Here is a 26,211-nt window from a genome sequence, read left to right on the forward strand (position 1 = left end):
TGTAGCTGCAATAGAAATCTTTATCTCTAGACGTTAATTCCGTTATAGTCACCTTCAGCTGAAAAGGATGTTGATGATAATTGTAATATTACATATAAAACTATGTCATTTAATGTGCATTAAGGCATGGAAATTCGAAGAGTTGTATTTGTAATAAAGAGATATATTGTTGGGAATTTCAAAAGACCTTCCATTGTAAGTGAAGAGTCTCTTGTATTATATATATCACATCTAGCAAATGACATTGTACACTTGAATTTTATTATCAATAAAAGGATCTTTTGTTGTCAATAATAGAGAGCTCCCTCTTAATCCAATAGAGAGCTCTTTATTTCAATAATAGAGAGCTCCTTCTTAATTCAATAATAGAGAGCTCCCTCTTAATCCAATAGAGAGACACTTTGATGGATAATAGAGAGCTCCCTCTTAATCCAATTTTCACACATGTTATGGATATTCTAAAGTTCTTTTAGAATGGACATTTCTTTGGATCTACATCACAATCACTGACTTTGGTGAAGGCTGCTTGATGTTTTAGTATATCAAGGCATTGGAATGCTGAGTGACCATAGTTGTCACATCTAAAACATTGCATTTTAGAGTAATCCACATGTCTTCTTTTCCTTTTAAATTTATATTTCTTCTTTTTATTGACTTGAGTTGTGAGAGCTTGAACATCACTTCCAATAGAAGTATCACCTTGTGATATTAATATACACTCCTCTTGTATGCAGTCATCGTTCGGGCGCGCAAGTTTAGGAAGCTTGGATCGAGCACATACTCCTTGTCTAAAGGTTTTCCATGATGGTGGTAGAGTCCCTTTAGTGCTATTATGGCTGACTTCTTTTCATCATAGATGGGGCCAATTTTAGAGAGTTGATTCCTTAGTTCTGTTATCCTCATGAAATATGAAGCAATGGATTCTCCTTTGTTCATTTTAACGTTGGAGAGATTGTTTTTCATAGTTATAATTCTTGTTGTATTGTTAATCTCAAACATTTCTTCAAGTGATAAGCATTTTGTGTGTTGTGTCTAATTCTGAGATAATAGGAAGTAGATGAACCCTAACAACATTCTCAATTAATTTCATGGCTCTAGTGTTATCTTTTTTGCATTTATTCAATTCATCATTCCCCTTTGGTGGTTGGTCAAAATTTTCACTGAATTGTTTGAGGTCATTATCCTTTAACTTCATTTGTAATTTCTATGTTGCATGATTTGAATCACCTTCGAGTCTATCCTCCAACTTCATACCGCTTACCATTTCGATCAATAAGGAATTTGAGAATAATTTTAGTGCACAGAGTAAAAATAAATCTAATTGGGATCGCCTCTCAAACTTGCTTTGATACCGTGTTGAATTTCTCAATTAGATTTATTTAATTCACCAAGTTTAATATATATGAAAAGTTCTCAATCCTTTTTATCAAAATTATAATTTGGTGTAAAACTCTTAAGCGTTGTGAAGCACTTTAAATATTATATGTATATATCTTTATGTGAAGGTGAGTTGAATCTATATTTCAAACTTATTGGAATCCTTATTCGATGTGTGTATGATTGTTTATACTATGGTGCTTGAATGTCTCGTCTAACTTGACACACTGCAAGTCAAAGGGCCACCGCACTGTCTTCAACGTGTCAGATGTGACTGTAATATATTGGGTCAAGAGGAGCACTGTCGACTAGTATAGAAGGACACAATACCTTTTTGTTGTATTTGTATGATGATTGCCACACTGCCCAATCACTGTTATTAAATAGGTGAGGAAGGAGTTTAATGTGACATGTCACAAAGGGACATGTCTCCCAATCGAGAGACACGTCCATTTGTGACGTGTCTCTCTCAATAACATTAGCGACCAATAAACTGCGGGCTAAACAAATTGAGGCTACTTAGATGGTCAACAAGTATTTAGTTAGAAATTTCATTCGACGAATTAGCATGTATAATAACATTGTTTATTCGAACTTTTGATTTCAGGTCCTTGTAAAACTTGGTTTCTTTGTTTAAAACTTTAGGTTTCAGGTCCTTGTAAAACCTGGTGGTGCTTAATGTTTATCTTTAGTTTTTTGTAAAGGGTTTCATGTCCCTTCAAAACTCGTTTTTACCTTAATCTAAAACATTGTTTAGTCTATATATATATATATATATTGATATATATTGTGGAAATTGATGTGACTTCCAATTTGGAGAACCTAGAGCCCTATTTGTGGGATCGAGCTTCAATCACTATCATTTCTGTCGATTTTCTTTTGATGATGATATTCTATGATTGTATTCGTTGGTAGAAGGCTTCAAACTTTTGGTATTCTTCTAGGTAGATGTTTATTTGACATCATTCTATTATGTGTTTTGAGGGCAATAGAATCAAGATAGTACTACTATTTTCCATATGTATTCTAATATTATTCATCTCATATTCATCTCTGGCATCCTTCATGACCTGTTGCCTTCTTTGTTTCTTTTGTTCATGATGTGCCTCTCGTTGTCAGTTCTTCTATTTGTATTTCTTGTGGTTATGTTTTGATGCCATGCTTCGATGTGGAAGTTCTTACTTGTCTTATCTATGACTTGACTCTACACCTCAATGTTTTTCAACATCTCCTTAATATTTCTCTTGTTCTGTTATGTTATTCTTTAAAACGTCGGGGTGTTCAAGTTTTCTTTTTATGCTAAAGTTATTCTTTCCGGGGTGTCTTAGTTTGTGGCTATGTTCCTCATTCATTTCTATTTCTTATCGCTTCATATGTTGAGCAAGACTTCTCACTGTAGCGACATGAGAATTAAGGAATTAATTTTGCAAGGTTGCATGGGTACTCGTACCCACACCCTTGGTACTCGTACCCACCGAGTACCCACCTACCCAAGTACCGGGTACACGTATCCCACATATTGGGTACTCGGTGGAGAGCATCATAGCTAAGGACCTTGATTAAGATTCTGATTTTTTTTTTTTTTGGTTTTTTATTTTTGTATTAGCTTGTTGTTTATCAAACTTAATTCAATACCAAATCAGTTTGAAACTTTGATACTCATTAACAATAAACTTTATCACTGTTCAAGTCATAAGTTTATCATTTGCAAAATGTCATTGTTATGTGATTTAGGATCCTCTTGTTCATGTTTAAAGTCTGCCTTCTTTGTTATGCATCTAAGCATTTATCATGTATTATTATTTCAAACATATAGCAAATCTGAAACTGAAAACAATACATTACATTTGCAAACTTTATCACTGTTCTTGTTTTGAAAAACCATTGTCATGACTCATAATTTCAGATTTTTTATAAATATAAAGATATAATTTTTAAATAAGTTTGACATACCCAAGTACCTCCGTCCCCTATTATAAAAAATACTTTAAGCATTAAACATTCAGCAATAGCATATATATATATATATATATTTCAAATTTCTTGTTTTGAATGCTCAATGTCATGACTCATGGCATATATTTTGATTTTTATATTTTCTATAAAATATTACTAATATAGAAAAAATAGGCATACACACGTACCCCCGTCCCCTATATTGAAAAATATGCGTACCCGTACCCGTACCCGTTCCCGTACCCACGTACCCACGTACCCGTGCAACCTTGTTATTTTGTTATCGTGGAAAGCACACAAACATTAAGAAGAATGCGTCTAAGTGACAAAGGCGATGGTTGTTGTAGCAACAAAAGGGGAATAAGCATGCACATAGGTATGAATATGTTGGACAGTGCTCCATTCCAATGATCACCAAGTTTTTTGTCGATCAGAGGCCCTTCAGTCCACCACAGAGGAGTCAAGCAATATTGTGGATTAGCATACCATATCGGTCAAGAAGAGAAGTATCGATAATAAGCGGCTTTGGTATTTTTTGTGTGATATTTTTCAGATATCGATTTTGTTGAATTTCCATATTGTCGTTTTTTGGAAGATTATCTGCTGCCATGATGAAGTCTACTCTTGCTTGAGTCATTGAGAGCTCTAAGAAAACCATACAACACAACCATAGAGTTGGGGAGATTTTTCATGCATACAAAGGTTGCCATAATAGCTAGAGTCCTTGAACATTAAAGAAAAGGGTTACAGATTAAGTGGTTCTAGAAATGTTCTTGCATACACTCAATTAGAGGATCACAATAATTTTTTGAGACAGATTTTATGTGACAATGACCTCTTGAGAATGTTTTGTTGTAGAGTTGAGTTCTTTTGCATCCAAACTGTAAAGAGATAAGTATTCTATCTTTGAATATTGAGCTTGAATTCTTGTTACATCCCTCAGAATAGTGAATGTTTTTTGATCTCTACTAGTTGATTTTATGAGTTAGTAATATCTCTCTTGATTGTAGAATGCAACTAGAAGCGATGAGATGTAGATGTTGCCTTGATAATACATATTCAGAGGGAGTGTTCAACTTCAGAGGGAGGTTACGTCAATTATCTTATTGTGATGATCAAAGCTGTCCCTGTTGAGAGGGAGCCTTTGTTGAGAGGGAGCCTTTGTTGAGAGAGAATCTCTGTCATTCCTATACATGTTGTTAATGAGTTCTTCTTTGTGAGAGAAGTTTGAGGTGCAATCCCTTGTTAATGAGTTCTTCTTTGTGAGAGAAGTTTGAGATGAAATCCCTTGAACCACCCTCTGCGATCAGGCATGGTGGAAATGCAGTCTTCTCTAGTAGAAGTCTAACTTCTCTTGTAGAAGTCTAAGGTGAAAGCCTCGTTCCACCCTCTGCGAGTAGGTATGGTGGACCACCCTCTGTGAGTAGGCATGGTGGAAATGTATTCTTCTCTGGGAGAAGTCTAAGGTGAAAGTCCTTGTTCCACCCTCTACAAGTAGGTATAGTGAGCCACCCTTTGCGAGTAGGCATGGTGGAAGTCATGTGTGGGACTACATGACTTTAATTTTATGTACTTATATGATGAATATTGTTATGTTGAGGTAACATGTTTTAATGAGAATCTATGCGATGAGAATCTCTCCTTGACCTTTTTTTGGTTGTAGCGATGCGTGCTTGCCATACTAATGATCTCTCTCTTGCTAAGAGGGAGTATTGAAGATTGTAGCTACGATAGAGATCTTTATCTCTGATTTTATGAAATAGACATATGACTGTTATTGTCATCTTCAGCTGAAGAAGTTATTTATGATAATATTAGAAATAATATTATATGTCATGCGAAGAGGCACCCTTTGCGAGTAGGCATGGTGGAAGTCATGTGTGTGACTCCATGACTTCAATTTTATGTACTTACATGGTGAATAATGTTATGCTGAGATAACATGTTTTAATGAGAATCTATGTGATGAGAATTTGTCATTGACATTTTTTTGGTTGTAGCTATGTGTACTTGCCATACTAAAGATCTCTCTCTTGCTAAGAGGGAGTGTTGAAGATTGTAGCTGCGATAGAGATCTTTATCTCCGATTTTATGAAATAGAGATATGACTATTATTGTCATCTTCAGTTGAAGAAGTCATTTATGATAATATTCAAAATAATATTAATAGAGACATGTCATGCGAAGAGGCATGCATTTGGAAATATGACAAGACTTGTATTTGGAAATTGAAGAGACGTTTGGTTATGATATGAAGGGCCTCTCAGTTCTATATATATATGTGATTGCATTGTGATAATCACATCAAGCGAGGAAGCATTATAGTAACATTTTTTTATCGATAAGAGTGATATTTTTTGTGGTGTGTTTGGGGTTTTCCCTTTAAGTGGAAGCGTTTTTACTAGGATAATCTTGTGTGTCTTTTTTGTCTATTTTTCTCTTCCTTATTGTTGTTATCATAATTTTTGGGCTAAGCTTAACATTTGTGGCAACAAATGTCTAGCATATGTTATGGAAGGTCATGACAATGCATGATGGTTTTGCAAATACTTACACGTTTTTGAAGCATGAAGTTTGACATAAATTGAAACCTTCGAATAAGAATGAGGAAAAGGTATATAGGAACACTAGTAAATGTTTGGTTAGTAGAGTTAAAGAGTTAGTCATAGAGGATATAGATGAATATTATGGATTACTCATGCAAGTTGCGGCAATGTTGATTGCATTTTGGATTGACAACTTGATAGTCCTAGTCGAGAAAGAAAAAGAGGCAAAATCTAATTTTTTTGAGAATATCGTTGAATATGATTTGTTTATGGCTGATAGCATTAGTATATGAGCAAATGTTATTGTGAATAATATATTAAAAGGTGAAGCTATAAATGAAGAAAAAATGTATAGGTGAAGGGTGGATTTATGGATGATCTTGCACTTGAAAAAGAGGTTGTTGAAGTTGACGGTTTCAAAACCAATAGTTTATTGCAAGGTGAGAAAGAAGAGTCCCTTGACTATTTTTCTAACATTGATGTGAATCCAGAAGAGGATTTTTTTTGCAATTGAGACCTAGTCTCTTGGAAGGCATAAATGAAGAGGAACACAATGTTGCAGAAGAGAAAGGTGACAGACAAATTGTTGCAACACTCTCAAGGAAAAGGATAATGCATAAATTTGATTATTCTACTGAAGAAGATGAGTTTGAAGCTTATGAGTTTAGTGTTGTTGATGCGAGTTTTGTATCACTTACATAACATATTAGCAATTGAACATTTGATGCGGAGTATCAAACATACAATTTATCTCTTGAAAAGTTATTGCTCATGGGATATGAGAATAACTCCAATGTTCCTTACACCTTTGGATACTCGCTCAGTTTTATCGATGTGATTCGCTGGTAATCACGTAGGCGGCCTTACGCAAATTGTTGAGGATGACTTGGACTTTGGTGGGATGAAGGTGATGGTGGCTCGATTTGTGAAATGTGCAGAGGCAGATAATGTTGAAGGTGGTGATGATGGAGGATGTGTCTGCCAATGGTGATGCTGATGGGAAAGTGATGGTGGTGGAAGGTGAATGGATATGTTCTAATACTCGACCAGCTCTAACTTCTTTCCCTAAACTTCGACTACCCAGCTACTCACTATTCTACTCCTACTCCCATAAATGGAAGGTTAGCAAATGGACAGGGATCAAACCTAATGAGAGCGGACCAGCGGCCTCACTTCCACAAGTGTAATGATTCAAAGGAATAATAAACTAGTTTACCGCACAAAGCTTCCCAACCAGCCGCTAGGATGCAAGGGGTCTAGTATTGATCCCTATCAAACATTTACGAATGCTACCATACAACTATTCATCTACTTCAACCTCACTTAAACGACTTGAAATGAAACCAACTTTAACAACTTGAAAAGAAATCTAACTAAGTGGAAGTAGAAAACATGCAATAACACCCAATGTTCTTAACCAACATGCAAATCACAACAATGAAAAAGAGAGCAATTTTGGTATTATTTTCGCAACAATTTCTCCGACACTTTACAAATGAGAGCAAATGGTCTTTTATAGGGGCCAAAAATACAACGGACGATGGAGATCAAAACAAGATCAACGATCCAGATTGGATCCTCAAAACCCTAATTAGGGTTGCCACCCCATCGGCCAATGAGAAGTTGCCACCTCATCAATGGACCAATGAAAAAAGTGCAAAAAGTGGCAACCAATGAGAAGGCACCAAAATGGTGGCCAATCAGAAATAGACACTTATCCTATTCTAGAAGAAAGGGAAATTGCCACTTGGGCTTACATCAAATGATCTTCTAATATAAATCTTCCCCTTTCTTTCATTTTCTTAGCTAAGGCAATGAACTTAGCTAGCCTTTCATTAACTTCTTCCATAGGAGGACATGGTGTGTGCTTCGCCTTGAGTTCCGCTAACTTCGCCACGCTGCTCGTTGCTTGAAGTATCTTTTTGTGATCCTTCTCATATTCCTTCGCAAATCCAATAAAAGCATTGAGAGAGGAAAGGGTGCCCAAATGCTTTTTCTTAATAGCAACCTTTCCTAACTCATCCAACCTTGATCCAAAATTTGTCTCATTGATATACCTTTCTTTAATATCCTCAAAATCAAGTGCCACCCCAACGTCGCTCATGATGGTTGAAATAGAAGTGTCGATGCTTGGACTGTGTCATGCAATCTCATTAAGTATCTCCTCAAGTGTTCTAAATTTGGTAGTTAATGCAACAAACCAAGATTCAACTATACTCAATCCTCTCTCATCAACCAATGTGGCCCTTTGCAAATATGCCTCTGGTAGCCCAATAAACGCCTGTAGCCTAGGAATAACCAAATCTCCGATGGGAAAGAAACCTTTCCACTCTTCTTCAAATAATTTGAACTTTGTCTCTAACGACCACTAATGACTGGAATGTTGTGATGAAAGAAGGCAAGAAATTTCGCCCATCTTGGATTGTATCATGGATCCAATCCCTAACTTCGTGTAGCTGAGCTGATATCTCTCCTGAATTGCTCCCGCTGTCTTGAGGAAGGGCTGCCTGGTGCAGCTGTTGGATAGGCTGGCTATCTCTCCAATATTTGTTCTCAGCCTCCAACTTTGCTATCCTTTCATTTGCCTTCCTTAACCTTTCTCTGATTGATGCTATACCTTGCTGGACCTCCTCACACTCCATATCATCTGTATTCCTTCCCAAGTTATGTTCTACTATCTCATATTCTTGGGCCACAATCTCATTCATTGCCTTGTTGACTGTTGGAATAGCAATTTGAACCTTTTGGTGACCATCATTGTCGCTCCTGATTACCCTTGCCACCGTTCTTGCCATTTGTTTTTGGTTCTCGTTATCACCCTTTTCCATTAACCCTTGGATGTCCTCAGCTGTATGGGCCGTTACCACCTCGCCCCTTGGCATAAGCATTTGTCTTAACCATAGTGGTGCAGTGCATCTCGCCAAATTTGGATTTGGTTCGACTAACAAAGCATCACCAACGGCCTCGGGTTCTTGACTTATTGCCTCGATGTCGATTGGTCCATCTTCTTCTCTACTAGTTTCTTCCATATCATTTCCTTGTTGGTTCTCTGAGAGAGGGGAGTACTCGGTGTTTTCACTATAGCCACTTGATTCCAAATCAGAGCTCACCTCCATCGCGACCCCTTTATCATTTGAATTGACCTCTTGGCCTCTAGCCTCAATTATACTCTCTCGATGGCGCTGCATGTTGTCTCTTGGTTGGAGGCTCTGGATGTTCTTTGCCCTTCTCTACCTCCAAAACTTTCTTCTTGCTATTTCTAATCATTTCCTGTTCTCGACCACTTCCTTCATTCCTGTGTCCGACCGATTCTGCTTGTCTCTCTTTTGGCCTCATCATCTCATAGGTAAGGGGAATCCTTTGTTTTTGTAGCTTCCTTAGTCCTTCATTATACCACGACTCGGTATGTAAATCCACTACCCTTGTGACTGCTTCCAAGGAAGGATCCTGATGGTCATCCCAATCCACTGGATTCAATTCTGTTCCTTCTACTGTATCATAGTCTTCTCTCAACACATTTCCATCATCCTCCAGTTGATTTGGAATATCAAGGCCTCTCCATCTAATAGCCCTCATCATGTTCACCGACAACCTTGAGAAAGCTAGCTTTCTCACATGAAAGTCATCTTTGGCGTTGGCCCAAAAGTCTTCTATGGTGGGAACATGCTTGAATTCATTTCCATGAGATACCTTGATAAGACCATTAGGATCGAGTCCTTGCCTTGCTTTGTACCATCCTAGATGATACCATTCCAATTCCTTCTCTGTGGCTTCAAAGGAGGCCCGATTTGGGCAACTATCATTATCGATTACGATTGAGAACGAAATGCTTGTTTTCCCTTCGTTTCTCATCATTCTATCATAGTGCTCAAGTTGCCTAGCCAATTCTAACAAAACTACCATGTCGGGTGGGTACCTTGGAAGTCTCTTAGGACAAACTGTACTTCCTGCCACTCTAATGTATGTAAACTACAGAAATTGGATGAACCAACTCCCATATTTCTTTATCTTTGCTTCTGCTTCTGGTGGAAGTCTCTTAGCAAGTGTCCCTTGTAGTACCCTTACTGTCTTCATAGCGAAGGCATCACAAAATATCTTGTAATCCTTGTTATTGTGCAAATGGAGCTGTGGATAGCATTCATGTATCAAATATTGTCCCGGTCCGCTACCAACTTCTCCTAAGGCTTTAAGTCACGGACTCTTGTATAATCTAGCAATTAGGTAGAACGGATAGGAGCCCATGTAGAATTGGCTTTGGTTTTGCACGGTTCTGAGTTGCAATTCTAAGTTCTCGCTTATGATCTTGGCCCAATCAAACCTTCTTTTTCCTTTCTCAATCTCATCAATGAAGAAGTACATCCAGTTTTCAAACTGCATCCCTTGAGCTAGGCCCATGATCCGACTGAGCAGAACAACGAGATCACCATATTCCGGTTTGAAATCTGCCATTGTGAGCCTCGATGATCTGTTAACTCTTTTCCTTCCCTCCCGTATCCCTGCTTTAGATGCATGTAATAGGCCTCTTGGTTATCTTGAAATGATTTAGTTGCTTGGTCCATCATCACAACCGTCATGCCCTTGTACTGGGGAATGTTGAATGTTTCTTCAATCGCTTGTTCGCCAATGCTAGCCAACAGTCTCTTCCCTTCATAAAAAATGATGGATTTGCTGTTTAGATCAAATCTGGATGCACATTCCATAATCAATTTTGGACAAGGCAATGTGGGAGGAAAAGCCACTGCATGTACAAATCCGCTCTTGTATATCTTTTTTGCCAAGGGGGATTGTCCTTCTTTTAGTTTGTCCCTCATTCGTATCATGTCCACTGTATTGATATTGGTGTCGGTTATTCTCTTCATTTTCAAGGAGGGAGTTTTGGGCATCATATCTTCTTTGTCTTTATAAGTGTTTGCCCGCTTGGGATTCTTACTTGCACTACCATCCTTCATGCTCGTCGCCCTATTACGGGATGGTAGAGTGGTGGACCAGAAGGCAAGAAGAACCAAGAGGAGCAATCCTTAGACTAGAATGAAAGATGGATGTCAGCTTAAGGACCCCTTGCAACTCTAGATGATGAAAATTCACCTTAACCAATAATCTTACAGCAACTTTTCGGAACCTAGGATATGACTTCAAGAATTTCAAATCCCTTTGCAAATTAGAAATTTAAACCTCTAAAACTATCCAACACTTGCTCAACAAACAAAATTCAAACTTCCATATGCATCCCTTGTCCCAAGAAAATCGCCAAGTCTGATATAAAAAATGCAGTCCTAAATAGGAAAAATCAGACCTTCACCATGAATTGTCCAAGTCACAAAATCAGATCTGCCTCAAGAAAATGTCAAGAGTGGAAAGTTCTGCCCTTGTCTTAATTCGCCCAAGCATGGAAGTCCTCAATTTGCCCAAAAATGTCACCTAGGGCACAAATCGCAGCACATAGAAGGAGAACAAATCACCAAAAATCTGCAAAAAATCTGCCCACAAGGAAAATTGCCAAGGCCTGAAATTTGCTCCTCAAGAGAAATTCGCTCAAGAATGGAGAGGAATCTGCCTAAAAATAAAATTGCCTAAGCATCAAAATCTGCTCCCAAGGAAATTCGCCCTACAATGGAGAGGAAGGAATGAATTGTGAAGAAGAAATGGGGGTTGGGGTCTCCTTTATACCCAATTTCTTTTCCCTCTAAGCTGGCCGACCTGGTCATGGAGGAGAGAAAAAAACAAAAATTAAATCCAAGTTAAGGCCCACAATTAAATATTTAGCTCAAAATTTAATCTTGCCAAAAAGAAAATTGCATTTTTAAATTTGCCAATTAGCTCCAAATTGCAAAACGAAATTAAATGGTGCCTTGAGGGTGTTAAATATTTCCATTTAATGAGGGTTTAGTAATTAATACGTCATTAAATTTGGATTTTTGCTAACCAAAAGCCATTTTTTCAATATTAAATTACCAAATTCGTTAAAAACTAAAGGCTTTCAAGGCAATTTTAATCTATTAAAGCCAATTTTTTGCATCTTTCTACCCAAATCGATTTTGCTATGCCAATAAAAATAAAATAAAATTGCATCTAGAACCAAAAATTGATTTTTTGCAATTTAGCCCTATTTCAACAAAATTAAAATTTTCACCGAAGAAACATTTGAGATTTTCCAAAACTTAAGTCTAATTAAAATTTCCCTTTTGAAAATCATCCAAATTTACACAATTAAAACCAAAATTTCAAAAGAAATCGTCAAAGTACAAAATTCACAATTTTATCCTGCCAAGTTGAAATTAACTTAGAAAATTATTCGGCCTAGGGATAGAATTGATAGCATTGGAAAATCAAGTTGAAACTGGGTGAAAATAAGCTAAGCCTCCCCACATTTGTCTTGAAGGTGCCAAGGTGTGAAATTTTCAAAGCTCAAAAATTTTGGGCAATCCAAAAATTTGCCGAGGCGATTAAAAAAAAAGGGGGGGTCCCCAAAATTTTGGGGCAATGGTGTGAAAACCTCACAACAAGTGTCCTAGTTCATATTGGCGGAAGTTGGCTTATGTGAAAAGAGGGAGAAAGAGAGGAAAGATGAAGATGAAAAACAGATCAAATTGTACAGGAAACTAAGAAAAGTGGATTTTGACATTTAAGGCAATGAAGTGGATATAAATGTTAATGAGTTTTAGTCACAAACCATTTCAATCTACCTTGGGTGTTTGATGGTACACATTCATTTGGAAAGTTTCTTCTTTCAAATTAAAAATTTTGTTGATTCTTAATGATGGTGCTGGGTAGTGGTGTCTTGCTGTAAGGATCTAATTTTGGAAAACTTTTATGATATTATAAGAGCATGTTTGTGCATGTGGGATGTCATTTAATGTAGATAAATGAGGAGGTAAGCATGGGGGGGAATTTTAGTTAAAGGAAACATATTTCCATTTTAGAAAGGGGGAGAAATTCATGAGTTTTTGGGGTTGAGAGTTTTGTTGGGGGTTTTTTCTTTCATATTGCAGCAGGGTCTGTTGGGATCGATCAGAGAGAGAGAGATAGAGAGTTGTATTTTGTGGAAGGTCTGGGTCTATGAGGAGATTCTAATTTAGATGTAAATGATTTGAACAGATTTTGTAATCAGATGTATAGAGACAAAGTCTTAGTCCTATCTTGGTTGTGATGGAGCCCTAATTTGTAGGGTCTCCATTTGTGCACTATCCAGAATCTTTTTGCCCTATGATTAATATTGTTGTCTTATTTGGACAAATTTAGTGTTCTCTACAAATTGCCAATCATAATTAGTCTTCTCCATATTCCTACAAATTATTATCCCAACCAATACCACTTAGGCATAATGTTAAACCTTTGCTATGTAAGGTCTGGCCTAATTATAACTAAGATATGATACCTAACTTAATGATAGTCTCACTAGTTATCAATGCATAAATTAGTAAACACTTGTCTATGATACCTAACTTAATGATAGTCTCACTAGTTATCAATGCATAAATTAGTAAACACTTGTCTTATTAACTATTGTTATTACAAATCATCATGTTCTGAAGAAACACCCATACAACAGTGGCATTTTTTTATATTGCATTTAATCTATTAGATCTTCACAGACATTACATCAAACACTTGTCTTTCTTCCTCTAAACAACAGACCTCTCTCACTATTAGTCTGGAATATTATTGGAGAAATTCTGAACAAACGATATGAATGATTTGATGAGAAAATAATGAAACATATTACTAATTCATGCTTAACACAGGAGTGGCAGAAAACAAATATATGTAGGAGGAATTATTGCACCTGGAACTAATCTTCCTACGCCAAACAATACAGCAGATAGTGAATTTATACGTTATGCAGTGATAGATGGATTCATCCTTCATGATCAATAAGAAGATTATTGAATTATGCTGCTAAAGCTTTTGCATTGGGTATTTTCCGCGTTCTGTGTTCAACAAATAGTGATGGTGTTAACTATTCATACGTCTCCTTGTCTTTGGCTAATCGGACTTCCCATCTAAGAGGTTAAATTGCTTTCGGCTAACATAAAATTGCATATTAAATTTATCTCTTGCAAAGCATGAGAGTAATTGATGATATTTAATAAATATTGTCTCATAAAGTTGTACGTAATAATCCTTGTTGTAGTTGACTCTATTGCCTGGATAAGTAGAGTCATTGGTCTTTTTAGCTCATTGAAATATAATTATCAGATTTATAATTAAAGTTAGAAATCTATATACTTCCTTTGCAAGCATCAAATCAATTATTGATAACCTTACATAAACATTCAACCAGTTCAAGCAATCATATAACAACATATTGTCAGAGTTTGAGGACCTTGCTAGCCTAAGGATTCACAAAGATTTAAATTCGCTATAGAAAAGCATTGAACTAGGTGATCAGGTTTGAAGTGAAGGTTTACCCGCCTAGGTGTAGCGAAGCTTGAAGTGTAGGGGAATTTGGATTATTTCCATTCGTTGGCTAGAACTGATTGGGTGATCCTATTGGAGGATTGACAAAGCTCTTGGATTGCCAATGTGTGGTTTTGGGAACTTGCAGATTGTGAATCTATTGGGGAGTAGCTCATAATATATGTTGTGAAGTTGCCCAAAATTTGAGATTTCACAGATTAGAATCATAAAGCAGTTGTGTTGATTTGTTTGGAAGTGTACTTGGTTGGAAGCAAGAACTCGGAAGATCATCAAATCAATACATCCCTCGAAAGAGGTGGTGACTCTATTCAATGAAGTTTCTGTTGGTAACTCTACTGAGGGAGAGAACTCAGAAGGAAATGGTATATAGTTTTTTCAAATGTATCGATCATTTCAAAGAAAGCCTTCTATTCTAGATGACATTAGGCCATTGGATTTCAAAAATTTTGATTGTAAAACTAACAAGTTATGCCCAACACTTTCACAACTTGTACCAAAGTTCCATGGAGAATGGGATGAATAAGCACTTCAACATTTGGATGCATTTTATACATTCATAGAAGATTATGAAATTTGTGTAGAAGATTAGTTGATGAATTTATTTGTCAGAACGTTAAAGGACAATGCAAATCAAGCCTATGAATCACTACCTACACATAATATCTCATCTTGGAAAGAATTTGAACAATGGTTCCTATATGAATTTCATGATGCAAGTGAGAAAGATAACATGTATTATGAACCGTATAAAGACCAAAGCTGCAACATGGAATTAGATCGTAACATGTCTTTGCTCGATGACTTTTTCATTTTGGAGAGATTTGAAGGGGAGTCTTTTGTACACTTATTCATGAGGATGGTAAATATTTATCAGAGGATACTTTCAGACATTATGCCTTCACAAAAAGAATTCATAAGAAAGGTCAAAGAATTGAGAATCTCTCTAGATGACCCTGATTTGAAGCTTCTTGTTCATGTATTAGAAGATGATAAAGATATAGAAAAATGTATCGGAATGGTACAAGAATCCAATGATGTTTCAGATTTGAATGAAGAAGAAACCTTTGGACAATTTGAGGAAGAATCCATCCATGATGAGACTTGTGCGACAACATATGTCAGTGAATGTAAAATTAAAGAGGAGGAATGCCTTACCATGGAAGAAATTTTAGCCTTGTTGCACATAGAATATCAGAAACATGTTGAGAAAAATGGTCCTAATTTTTCTCGAATTTGCCATAGTAAATGAGTTAATTGATCAGTGCATTCCCAGGGGGTACCAAATGAAGGAGATGATTATTCCCAAGAATTAAGTAGTGATGATGAAATAGAACTGCATATTGTAGGTGAGCAGGAGAATATTTTAGGAGATACTGCTAATGAAGATATCCATCTTGTTGATAAGCAAATGATGATTTTCAAAAAGATGAGTTCAGTATACAATTTGTTGGTATCTTGTATGATAGAACACTTGTGGAGCCGGATGAAAGTTCTTATGGAGATATGCCTGGATTCTCAATGTTCTTGAACCCATTGTTTGAAGAGGAAGTAGAAGAAGATATACCTTTGTTCGAAGGGGATCTTCTATGCAGTCAAATCCATCAGCATCATGATGAAGATAACAAGCCTTATGATGATATGTATTTAGAAGGCGAGGCATCTTCCAGTTTATCCAATGAGCAGGAAGCACATATAACATGCGAAGATGAGATGAAATCAACCAAGCACAAAGAGGAAGGTATATTGAAGGATAGTCCTCAAGCTTACTTGACCATATCCCTAATATATGTGAAGAAGTGTCTCCTAGACATGAACCAATTTTCAAACCATTATATGAACAGGTGTTGCTTAAGAGGTCTGAAGAAAAGATTGGATTAGACAAACATAATTTGCATTTTGAATGTGGAGACATAGAAAATTGTGTACAAGAGGATGATACATCTAATACAACAAGGGTCAAAGTGTTATGTGATCAAAATTGGGTGTTTCATAGGGGGAAGGATCAATGTTCATTTTTGGAGGGCCTGGGACCACCCAATTTCACTTTGCAACATGTTAACTATGGTCTATTTCTCTAGGGATAGCTGGATACTCATTATGCACACAAGGAGCATATGTCCCCAGCAAGAGCCACTAATGGAGCCCTACTTTGGAGGGTCTCCATTTGTGCACTAACCTAAATCTTTTTGCCCTATGATTAATATTGTTGTTCTATTTTGCAAATCTAGTGATATCTACAATTTGCCAATCACAATTAGTCTTCTCCATATTCCTACAAAATATTATCCTAATCAATACCACATAGGCATAATGTCAAGCCATTGGTATGTGAGCTCTAGCCTAATTGTAACTAAGATATGATGCCTTGCTTTATGATAATCTCACAAGTTATCAATGCATAAATTAGTAAACACTTGTCTATTCAACTATTGTCGTTACAAATCGTCATGTTCTAAAGAAACACCCATACAACACTTGCATTTTTCATATTGCATTTAGTCTATTAGATCTTCACAGACATTACAACAAACACTTGTCTGGCTTCTTCTAAATTGCAGACATCTCTCACCATAAGTTTGGAATATTATTGGAGAAATTCTGAACAAACAATATGAATGATTTGCTGAGAAAAAATGAAACATATCACCAAATCATGCTTAGCACAAGAGTGGCAGAAAATAGAGATATGCAAGAGGAATTATTGCACTTGGAACTTATCTTCCTACACCAAAAAATACAACAAATACTGATTTTATACATTATGCAATGATATGTGCTTGTTAAAGAATGAAAAAGACATTTAGTGAATGATGAAGAGGATAAAAGAATTTTTTAATGGACAAACATTTACACAACAACATACAAGTATGAGATAGGTATTGTGTTGCTTGTAAACTAATGTTCAAATCAATGAGCCATTTGTAGAGGGGCCATTGAAGCTTGGAAAGCAGGTATTGGATCAATTGATGAATTCACTTCACACCAGTGATGAAGGTTGAAATTATAACATCAAGGCCATATCCGTGTTTGTCTAGATACCGTTACAAATCCAGCATTTACGGTGACAAGAACAATTGAAGATTGTGTTACAAAGGTTTAGACACACACCAAGACTAATCGGAAGCTTACGACAGTATATAGACACATAAAGATCATGCGAATTGACAAGGCAACATACAATTCAAGAAAATGCAATCAAATTCATAAACCATAGTAAAAAGAAAGCATCAAGGGTATTTTTATCTGTGATGACATAGTTGAAAAAAATGTGAATCAAGTGTGGTTTGAATGAAGGAGTCTACAATGAACACTGCAAAAAGGATTAGTTGATTCGTTTCACAATCAAAGAGGCCTTGATGGGGATTTCTGTATAAAGTGGAAGTCGTGAAGGATGTACAAGGCGACGTTTGCGAGTGGTGGAGATGTTTTGAAATTTCAAAAGTTTCTTTTGCCAAATGTTCAATATGACAAAAATCATTCCTAGCCTGGCTTCCCATCTTGACAATAGTCAATATAGTTTCATTGTAATTGCCACAGATCAAAGGGAAATAGGAGGAGGGCGTAAGTGCTGCCGTGTGCTTGGCCATGGAAAAGCACAGGAAGATCTTCCACGAAGAAACACTTGAATATCATATTTATTACTGCGGGAGAGTATAACTATGTCTATTGCTAATTAAATTACAAAACCTTTAGTTTGTTTAATAAAGGAGACGTGACTTTTAATGTTAAAAAAGAAAAGTCTTTTTATACAATCAAATATAAATTAGGATTGTATCATTCGATATAAGAAGAAGGAATAAGACATATTCGATGAGATGTTTTCAGATTTTTTAAGGAGTAATTTTTTTCGGTCGGAAATATAAGTTTTTACTAGAAATTATAAAAAAGATAACATTAGTCCCTTTATGAGTGAAGGATAACACATACTTCTAAAACATATTAAGTCCATAATCCCTTTTACAAATAAACATATTAAAACCCATCCATCCAAATTAAAATAGACCTTAATCAAGCAAAAGCTATTGAAAATCCATGATTGCCATCTGTCCTTTTCAAAACAACCAATCGAAAACCACTTTGCCGAAACCACTAATCGGCCCAGTCCACTTCAGTTTGCATTTTCCACCATCGCATGCCTTCCTTGATGTTCCTTTGATCAGCTTCATCTTCCATCCTTGCTCCACTCGAAACGTCAACTAAAAAAGAAGATTATTGCTTCGATGCCACTTGAAACGACACCATAACCATCATTCTTTGACTGCAAAAAACTTTAGACCGTTTCCGTCAAGGACAAGTCCCTGGAAATTCATTTCCTAGTCTTGCCTGCATCACCTAAAGGAGGCAGAATTACTCCTTCCATTTCCACCACTTCATAGCCTCATTCTTGGGTTAGCTGATCACCTACAGGTAAACGACAAAAAAACAATAAAAACTCTCCTTTTTGCTATTCCTTCTTTGCTTATTCATAAATTACGATTTGGATTCGTCCTTCATGATCAATGAGAAGATTGTTGAATTATTCTGCCAAAGCTTTTGCATTGGGTATTTTCCGCGTTCTATATTCAACAAATAGGGATGGTTTGAACTCTACATACGTTTCCTTGTCTCTGGCTAATCGGACTACACACCTAAGAAGTTAAATTTCTTTGGCTAACATAGAATTGCATATTAAATTTATCTCTTGTAGAGCACAAGAGTAATTGACGATATTTAATAAATATTGTCTCATAAAGTTGTACATAATAATCCTTGTTGTAGTTGATTTTGTTGCCTGGATAAGTAGAGGCAATGGTCTTTTAAAATCATTGAAGTATAATTATCGGATTTATAATTAAAGTCAGAAATCTATGTTCTTCCTTCTTGCAAGCATCGAATCAATAATTGATAACTTTACATAAACATTTAACCATTTCAAGCAACCATATAACAAAATATCGATTGAGCTCGAGGACCTTGCTAGCCTAAGAACTCACAAAGATTTAAATTCATTATAGAAAAGCATTGAACCAAGTGATTAGGTTTGAAGCGAAGGTTTACCCACTTAGGTGTAGCAAAGCTTGAAGTGTAGGTGAATTTGGATTATTCCCATTTGTTGGCCAGAACTGATTGGGTGATTCTATCGGAGAATTGGCTAAACTCCTGGATTTCCAATCTGCAGTTTTGGGAACCAACAGGTTGAATAGAAGAATTAAGTTATATGCAGATTTTTATTTTTGCTTCGTAGCATTTTAGATGCACTTGAATAGTTGTATGTGATTCGGATTTGTGTTCCAACCTTGTTGCATCATGAACTAATAGGTATTAATGTTGGTCTTGGAGAAAGTGAGATCATCTGTTAGAAATATGGTTAGGTGAAGCTGCAAATGATTTAATACAACATGATACATGCTTCATCATTTTTCATTCAAATTCATAACACTTACACAAGAGTTTAATCTCCTACATTATAGAAACCACTTTCTAATTATACAAGTTCTACCTGTAACCTACTGTACAACTGATAAAACATATTATCTAACAGACCATAGCAACAACATTATATTCTAACAATAATATAAAGTTGTTTGTCAACAACTTTGTAGCTAATCTAAATATTTATATGAATATTGACTCCCAACATTGGCCCACTTTAAGGTGGAGTCCTTGGAGAACAATTATAATCTCCAACATAGCTTTTTGAACTGGTTCATGCTTGGCAATAAAAGACTGAAAAGTAGATTGAGTAAACTCCACATGCAAGTCTATAGGAGCCCTTCTTTTAAATAATAAATCGAATAAAATCGAAAGCTGTGAAGAAAATTTGAAGGCTTCTTTAGATATGGTTATACAGTTTAAGCAAGATAACCATAACAGTTTCTACAACCAACATTTTAATTCTCTGTGATAACTTGTTAAAAGAACTTACTGTGAGGGCCCACGCAAGGAAAAGGTTCCAATTGAACTGGACTGAGAGCATCGTGACCAACTTGAACAAAGGAGAGTTTGAAGGATTTGTTTGGATTGCCACACAAAGGGTAGGTTGCTATTGACACCTTGAAGGACCTCTCTTTTGCTAAGTTATAGGCTGATTTTACTTCACTGTTTGTGTGTTGGTTTCTTTTTCGTCTGGGCTTGCATTGTTGCATAAAATCTTTTTTATGTGGATTGTTTTTCTCTTGTGAATTTATTTGACTTTTCTTGTCTATCTATTGCCTATTGTATTAGAGTTTGTCCCTTTCAAAACTCGCTTTTATCTGCAGACACAAGAAATACAAAAATATTCATAATGTGTTAATGATATTTAATTTATAAATCTAGTTCATTTGAAACATATGCCTGCCTGAATTCCAAATTGGTAAGTATTTTTTGATTGATATTGACCAAAATGCAAATATTTAATAATTTTTACAGAAGAATTTGCTATGAAAATCTAACAACAATTCAGTCACTGCAATCTAAAATGTTTACATCGTTTGAGTAAGGCAATTTCTAAAAGATATTTAGTTTTTTAATTTTATATTGCAATCTTAAATGTGAAAGGTTATTAGACGAACTGACCTTTGCTAGTCCTTTAGCAGGGGCAAGTCTTTATGCAATACTTGTTTTCATTATCAATTTTCCTTGAACCATGTCAGTATCTATAAGTGAGCTTAGGTCTTTAACAGAATCTAGTTAGCAATTTTCCTCCTTAGGTCTATAAGAGAATTGTGTGAATCTGTTAGACATTTAAAGTTATAAGAAATAGAAAGTCAAATTGATGTCCCACATTTTCTATGATTTCCTTTGCATTGCTCTTTTTTGCATTAACTAGACTGTTTTGTAACACTTGTTGACAAGGTCCATTGTAAACCTTAAAAGTCTTTGATTGGCTAGCCCCTTGATCTGCTCATCTTCACATTTCAAGTACTAGGTTTTCAATCTCACAATTTGCCAGATAGTTATTAGTATTTTCCTTATGCAATTGGCTAGGAGTGATAGGACACTACAGCTGGATCGGAACCAAATCAATTCCAACTTGAATTCCCATAATTTTCTTAACATAATTTGATTCCATACATAGACTTTTAAATAGTATAAATACCATACATCCTCTTGTTGTTGCGGTTTATACTGACTGCTTGGGTTACCCTAAGAGACTCATCTTTGTTTGATTTCAACCAACCTTCGTCTGGGAATCATCATTTTCCATCCATACGGACTTTCTTACTTTGTCCTTAGTGGGTAACCACAGTCCATCATTTGAATTAGAATGCAAAATAGAAATGGTTCTATTTATAAATATTACATTCTTATCATGATTATATTATCTTCTCTTTTCGTTTCTTGAACTATTTCCTTTAAAATACTAACTATTTTCATGTATGCAGTTGTCTTTTTGGGCCAAGATTATTTATAAATTTTTAACCATCAATGTCATGTCCCCAATTTTTGCCCTTCCTTAGTGACAACATTTCTAGCAAGGTTGGTCTATTATCTGGTTCTCATAGGTTAGCAGAGCATAGAGGGAACCAACCCAGGGGCTTTGAGAGTCATGCATGAGCTTCCCAAGTAGTTTGGAGCAGTAGACAACAGTTTCTTACAATTTAGGAGGGATTCCTAATTTGTAGGGATTGACTAGGAGTGGTCTAGGAGGCATTTGGAGACCTCGACGAACGTTTTGGAGACTTAGAGTGTGTCTCCTATTTTTTAGGAGGAACTCCCAGTTCAGTGAGAGTTCTCTCAGAGGTGCACACAGTAGGGGAGTCATTGGGACTCAATTTTGGTTGATTGGGGCTGTCTCTTACTTTTTAGGAGCATTCCTAGATTTTAGAGATGGATTGCCAGTTGACCCATCTTGTCCGGCATCAGTCACAGACAGGTGACAAGGTCAGATTCATGTTTGATTGGTCATTTTGGGCCTTTTGGGACCATTTGAGAAATATTTTAATATATTTAAATATTTCCTAAGTTGGTGATTAAATAAATTAAAATAAGGTTAATAATATAACCATTTTGGAGTAATAAGGAGATTTCGGCTTCAATTGATGAGGTACACCTATGTGTTATAGCTCGTTGGAAAGGTCTCGAATTATTATACATGATTTTTACTATCTGTAGATTTTTTGGTGCCTTCAGCTATGGAATTTTAATAAAGTAATGTTTTTCCTATAGCATGGATGACTTTAATTGGGAAAATGTTATTTTATTATATTTTATTTAAAGGGCAAAGTGTAATTTCCCTTTAGGGTTCAATTTACAATTGGAAGGGGATATAAGGAGATAGAGACCTAATTTCTTATTATCTTTTGCATATTGAAAAACTTGTTTTTGTGAATTGGCTCTGAGAGAGCAATTCTTCATCTGGGACGCAAACCCCAGGTTTTGGATTGGCTGGGACATAGCCCTCAGCAGTTATTGGCATTGGATTCTTCAGACAGTGTGCGTTGCTATCAGGGATAGAGTACACCATTCTTTATTGTGGATTCAGGTTGCAGATTTATGGTTTCAGTCTTAGATTGATTCTTTCAGTTGGGACGTGATTCATTGCAGTCTTACGGCTGCCATTTGCAGCAGTTTGGCATCATTGTTGGATGTAAGCTCCTTGGAACTGCATTGGATTTATTATTTGGCTTTCTAAATCAGAAATCTGCCTGGTACGATTTATAGCAATTCTGATTTGGCTCTATGTTCTTATTTATTTTCAGCCTCCTCTCATGTTTATTGTTCATTATTCATTACTATTGTGAAAACTATCAAAAAACACAAAACAAAAACAAAACCTTCTGCAACTTTTGTCTATTCTCAAAGACCATCAAAGAAATCACAGGAAAATATAGTTTATTAATTTAAAAATTACAGCAGATCAGCAAGGGCATCTATCAGGGATCTTTCAATCAACGTTTCGGATCATGGTATGATCCGAAACGTTGATGGTTAAGAATTTATACACAATCTTGGCCCAGAAAGACAACTGCATACATCATGGATTGTGGAAATCTCCTATCTTCAATATTTTCACGTACTCCGGTAAAAAAGTTCAAGACATTTCAGTGATGCCTACTTTTAAAGATACAATACAGATCATAATCTCATTTTGGTTTATTCGCAGACATATACAATATGAATTTTTGTCTCCTAAATTTTATTTGATGTACATACTTTATTTTTTGGTGTATTTGGATGTTGAGTTTGCAATTTAATTATTCGTGGAATTTGATGCCCTGCTTCAGAACATGCAGAGGCTCTTTTTGGGAACGGGTAAATATAAATATTTAGTTTTCAAAATCCACTAGAATCATTTATTTATGCAGAGGCACCTGAGATTTTGATGACCTGTTTCAGAACATGCAGAGGCTCTTTTTGCAACCTGAATATATATATATATATATATATATATAGTTTTAAAACTATTACTAGATTCTTTTGTTAAGTATGCAGGCACTTGAGCTTTAAGCCATTGATTTTTCCCCTTCTATTTGGAGTGGTTAAATTGTTCTTCAATAATGTGAAGCTGCTTTCAAAAGATTGCTTGCTGTTGTGTAATTCATATTTCTTTATAATTTGTAGTCAAATACCCCAATGTTGTTCTGATCGTTGTTTTGCATTGTACAGAAAGGGTTACTGTCTAGGAACTGGAGAATTGCATTGCAGTCATGCAACTTTTCATCAAAAGGTAGATATATAATACACATTTGTAGCATTCTGCAATATAATTCAACCTTTATTTGCACCCTAAAACATCCATTTGCAAATACATTTTGAGACTTTTGCAAATAATGAATATGATACATAAGGTATTTTATTGGCAATTAGAGATTTACGAGCATCACACTTCTAACTTATTAGTATTGTAACATGGGGATGACCATATGCCATGCCCAATAGTACATGACATGGAGTATGGTTCAGTTGAACCAAATGTAAAATACGACTTGTAATTTGAATTTTTATTGTGTAAGAAAATTTTGAGACTTGGAAATTATGAATATGATATATGAGGTATTTTATTTATAATTTAATTTGCAATTTTGGACCTATGACTATCATGCTTGTAACTTATTATTATATGATTGAAGTTTTGAGCATGTTTGATGTACAGATAAGTAATAAATCTATAATATATCAATATGTATGTATATGTGTGCATGCGTGTATATATATATATTTCATATATGTATGCATGTATGTATGTATGCATGCCAAACCTGAACCCAGGAATATTTTTGCCAAACTTGCATAGTTGAACTCCATAACTTAGTCTTAACGACATAATAAGACACTTTTGCCAATTTCTTCATACACAGTGCTATAATCACTCTTGTTTATCTATTGTAAATAATTTCATTTATGCAAATGTATTCTCTAGAGTTTGGTGAAAATTAATTAGGAATTTGCAAAAAATTGCCGTGTATGTGTGCATGGTTTACGATACAAATTATTATTACTGCATTGTCATAATATATGATAACTATGGAGGAGTTCGATGGAATTATTAATAATTAATATAAAGTAAGTCACAGGATGGATATTCTTGATTTAAGGGGTTGCATCGGTAAGAGACTTTATTTGGACCATTAGTTTCAATGAGGATTGCTGCCATCACTACTTTTATTTGTCTATATGTTACACCATTTTCTGTTATCCCATGGGGACATATACCCTGCAAAAAATACCATACCCTGCAAAAAATACCATGCCTTTACAGGGACATTTCCTAGACCAGGGGACTTTTCCTTCGTTGGGGATGCTACTGGATTGCTCGCTGTACATCACATGCCATTAACTACTGTGACTTTCATGGGGCACTCATGGAGGATGTTATCATAGATCACACACTCAGAATCAGAGATTACTTAGTAAGCCCAATTTTTTTGAGTTAGCAAAAACTTGGCAACTTAAAAAGTAAATAAGATTTCGTATAAAATACTTTTTTTGTTGCAAAATTCAATCACAAAATGGATCAAATGAGTCTAAAAACCATGAAGAAGTGTTCTCTATTAAATTTGATTGTTCAGTATACATGGATTGCTAAATGGCATCATCATTGAAACAATATTAACCAAGAATAGTCCTTGGTGTAGAAGATTGGTGAACAAGAATAATTTTACAATTTTGTTTTTGGGATCAATAAGAGGCAAGTGCCCATTTTTATTAATATTAAAGTTATTTACAATTCCGTTCAAGTGCAGGTACTGGGGGAAAAAGAACGGGGTTAAGAAAACCCCCGGTAGAGCTCGGGACCGAAGTCCTGAAAAAGAACAAACACCCTCAGAGGGCATTCCCTCTTTTACGGTACTTTAAGAGGGTATTCCCTCAATCACAAAAGTTGAGGAAATATATTACAGAAATGAAAAATGAAATCCCAGAGCTCACTTAGTGAGTCAGTCTACATTAAGATGGATAGATCCCATTTTTGCCATGAACAAGACTTGAAGCGAGAGCCTGGGCAATAGAAGGAGTTGCTTGCAAAAGATCCCCTGCAAAACCGAAAGGAAACCACAACAGCCATATCTTGACAGAAAATTAGAATCTTATAATAGAGTACCTCTTGATAAATTAAGAATCAAAGACCTTCGGTAGTATGCTGATGCTAACTTAAAATACTATCTCATTAGAGGAGAAATAAGACATACAAATATAGTTCCAGCCACCCTTGTTTACTGTCCTGGTAGCCTTCAAGCCCATTTGTTATGACAAGTTTAATTAAGCTATCCCACCTTTGAGTGAGCAATTAAAAGAAGGAAAACTTGTAATAATAGGTGAAAACAGTTACAATGTATGATTTTGCTCATTTAAACTAAGAATACTGGCCTCAACAAAACACCAGTTGGATTCGCAAACAACAGGGAGGCTAAATTGAATATGCTGAAAGGTTCCATCAAACTTACTTCCATAGGCTGAAATCCCCACTAAAGAGATCAGAGTTGAGCATGTCCTCTCATAGAATGAAATGTAA

General features: G+C 35.7%; 1 protein-coding gene across 1 annotated transcript in view; it reads left to right on the forward strand.

Annotated features, from left to right (window-relative positions):
• Positions 1-26,211, forward strand: part of LOC149530412 (uncharacterized) — a 76,905-nt gene that overhangs the window by 8,959 nt on the left and 41,735 nt on the right. The window contains exon 2 of the mRNA XM_089809068.1: positions 23,868-23,928. Coding sequence (XP_089665194.1) covers positions 23,868-23,928 — 61 coding nt within the window. The remainder of the gene's footprint in view (positions 1-23,867; positions 23,929-26,211) is intronic.

This window comes from Cupressus sempervirens, chromosome 11 (assembly GCF_028749045.1).
Source record: "Cupressus sempervirens isolate cs-2001-9-10 chromosome 11, ASM2874904v1, whole genome shotgun sequence".
NCBI lineage: Eukaryota > Viridiplantae > Streptophyta > Pinopsida > Cupressales > Cupressaceae > Cupressus > Cupressus sempervirens.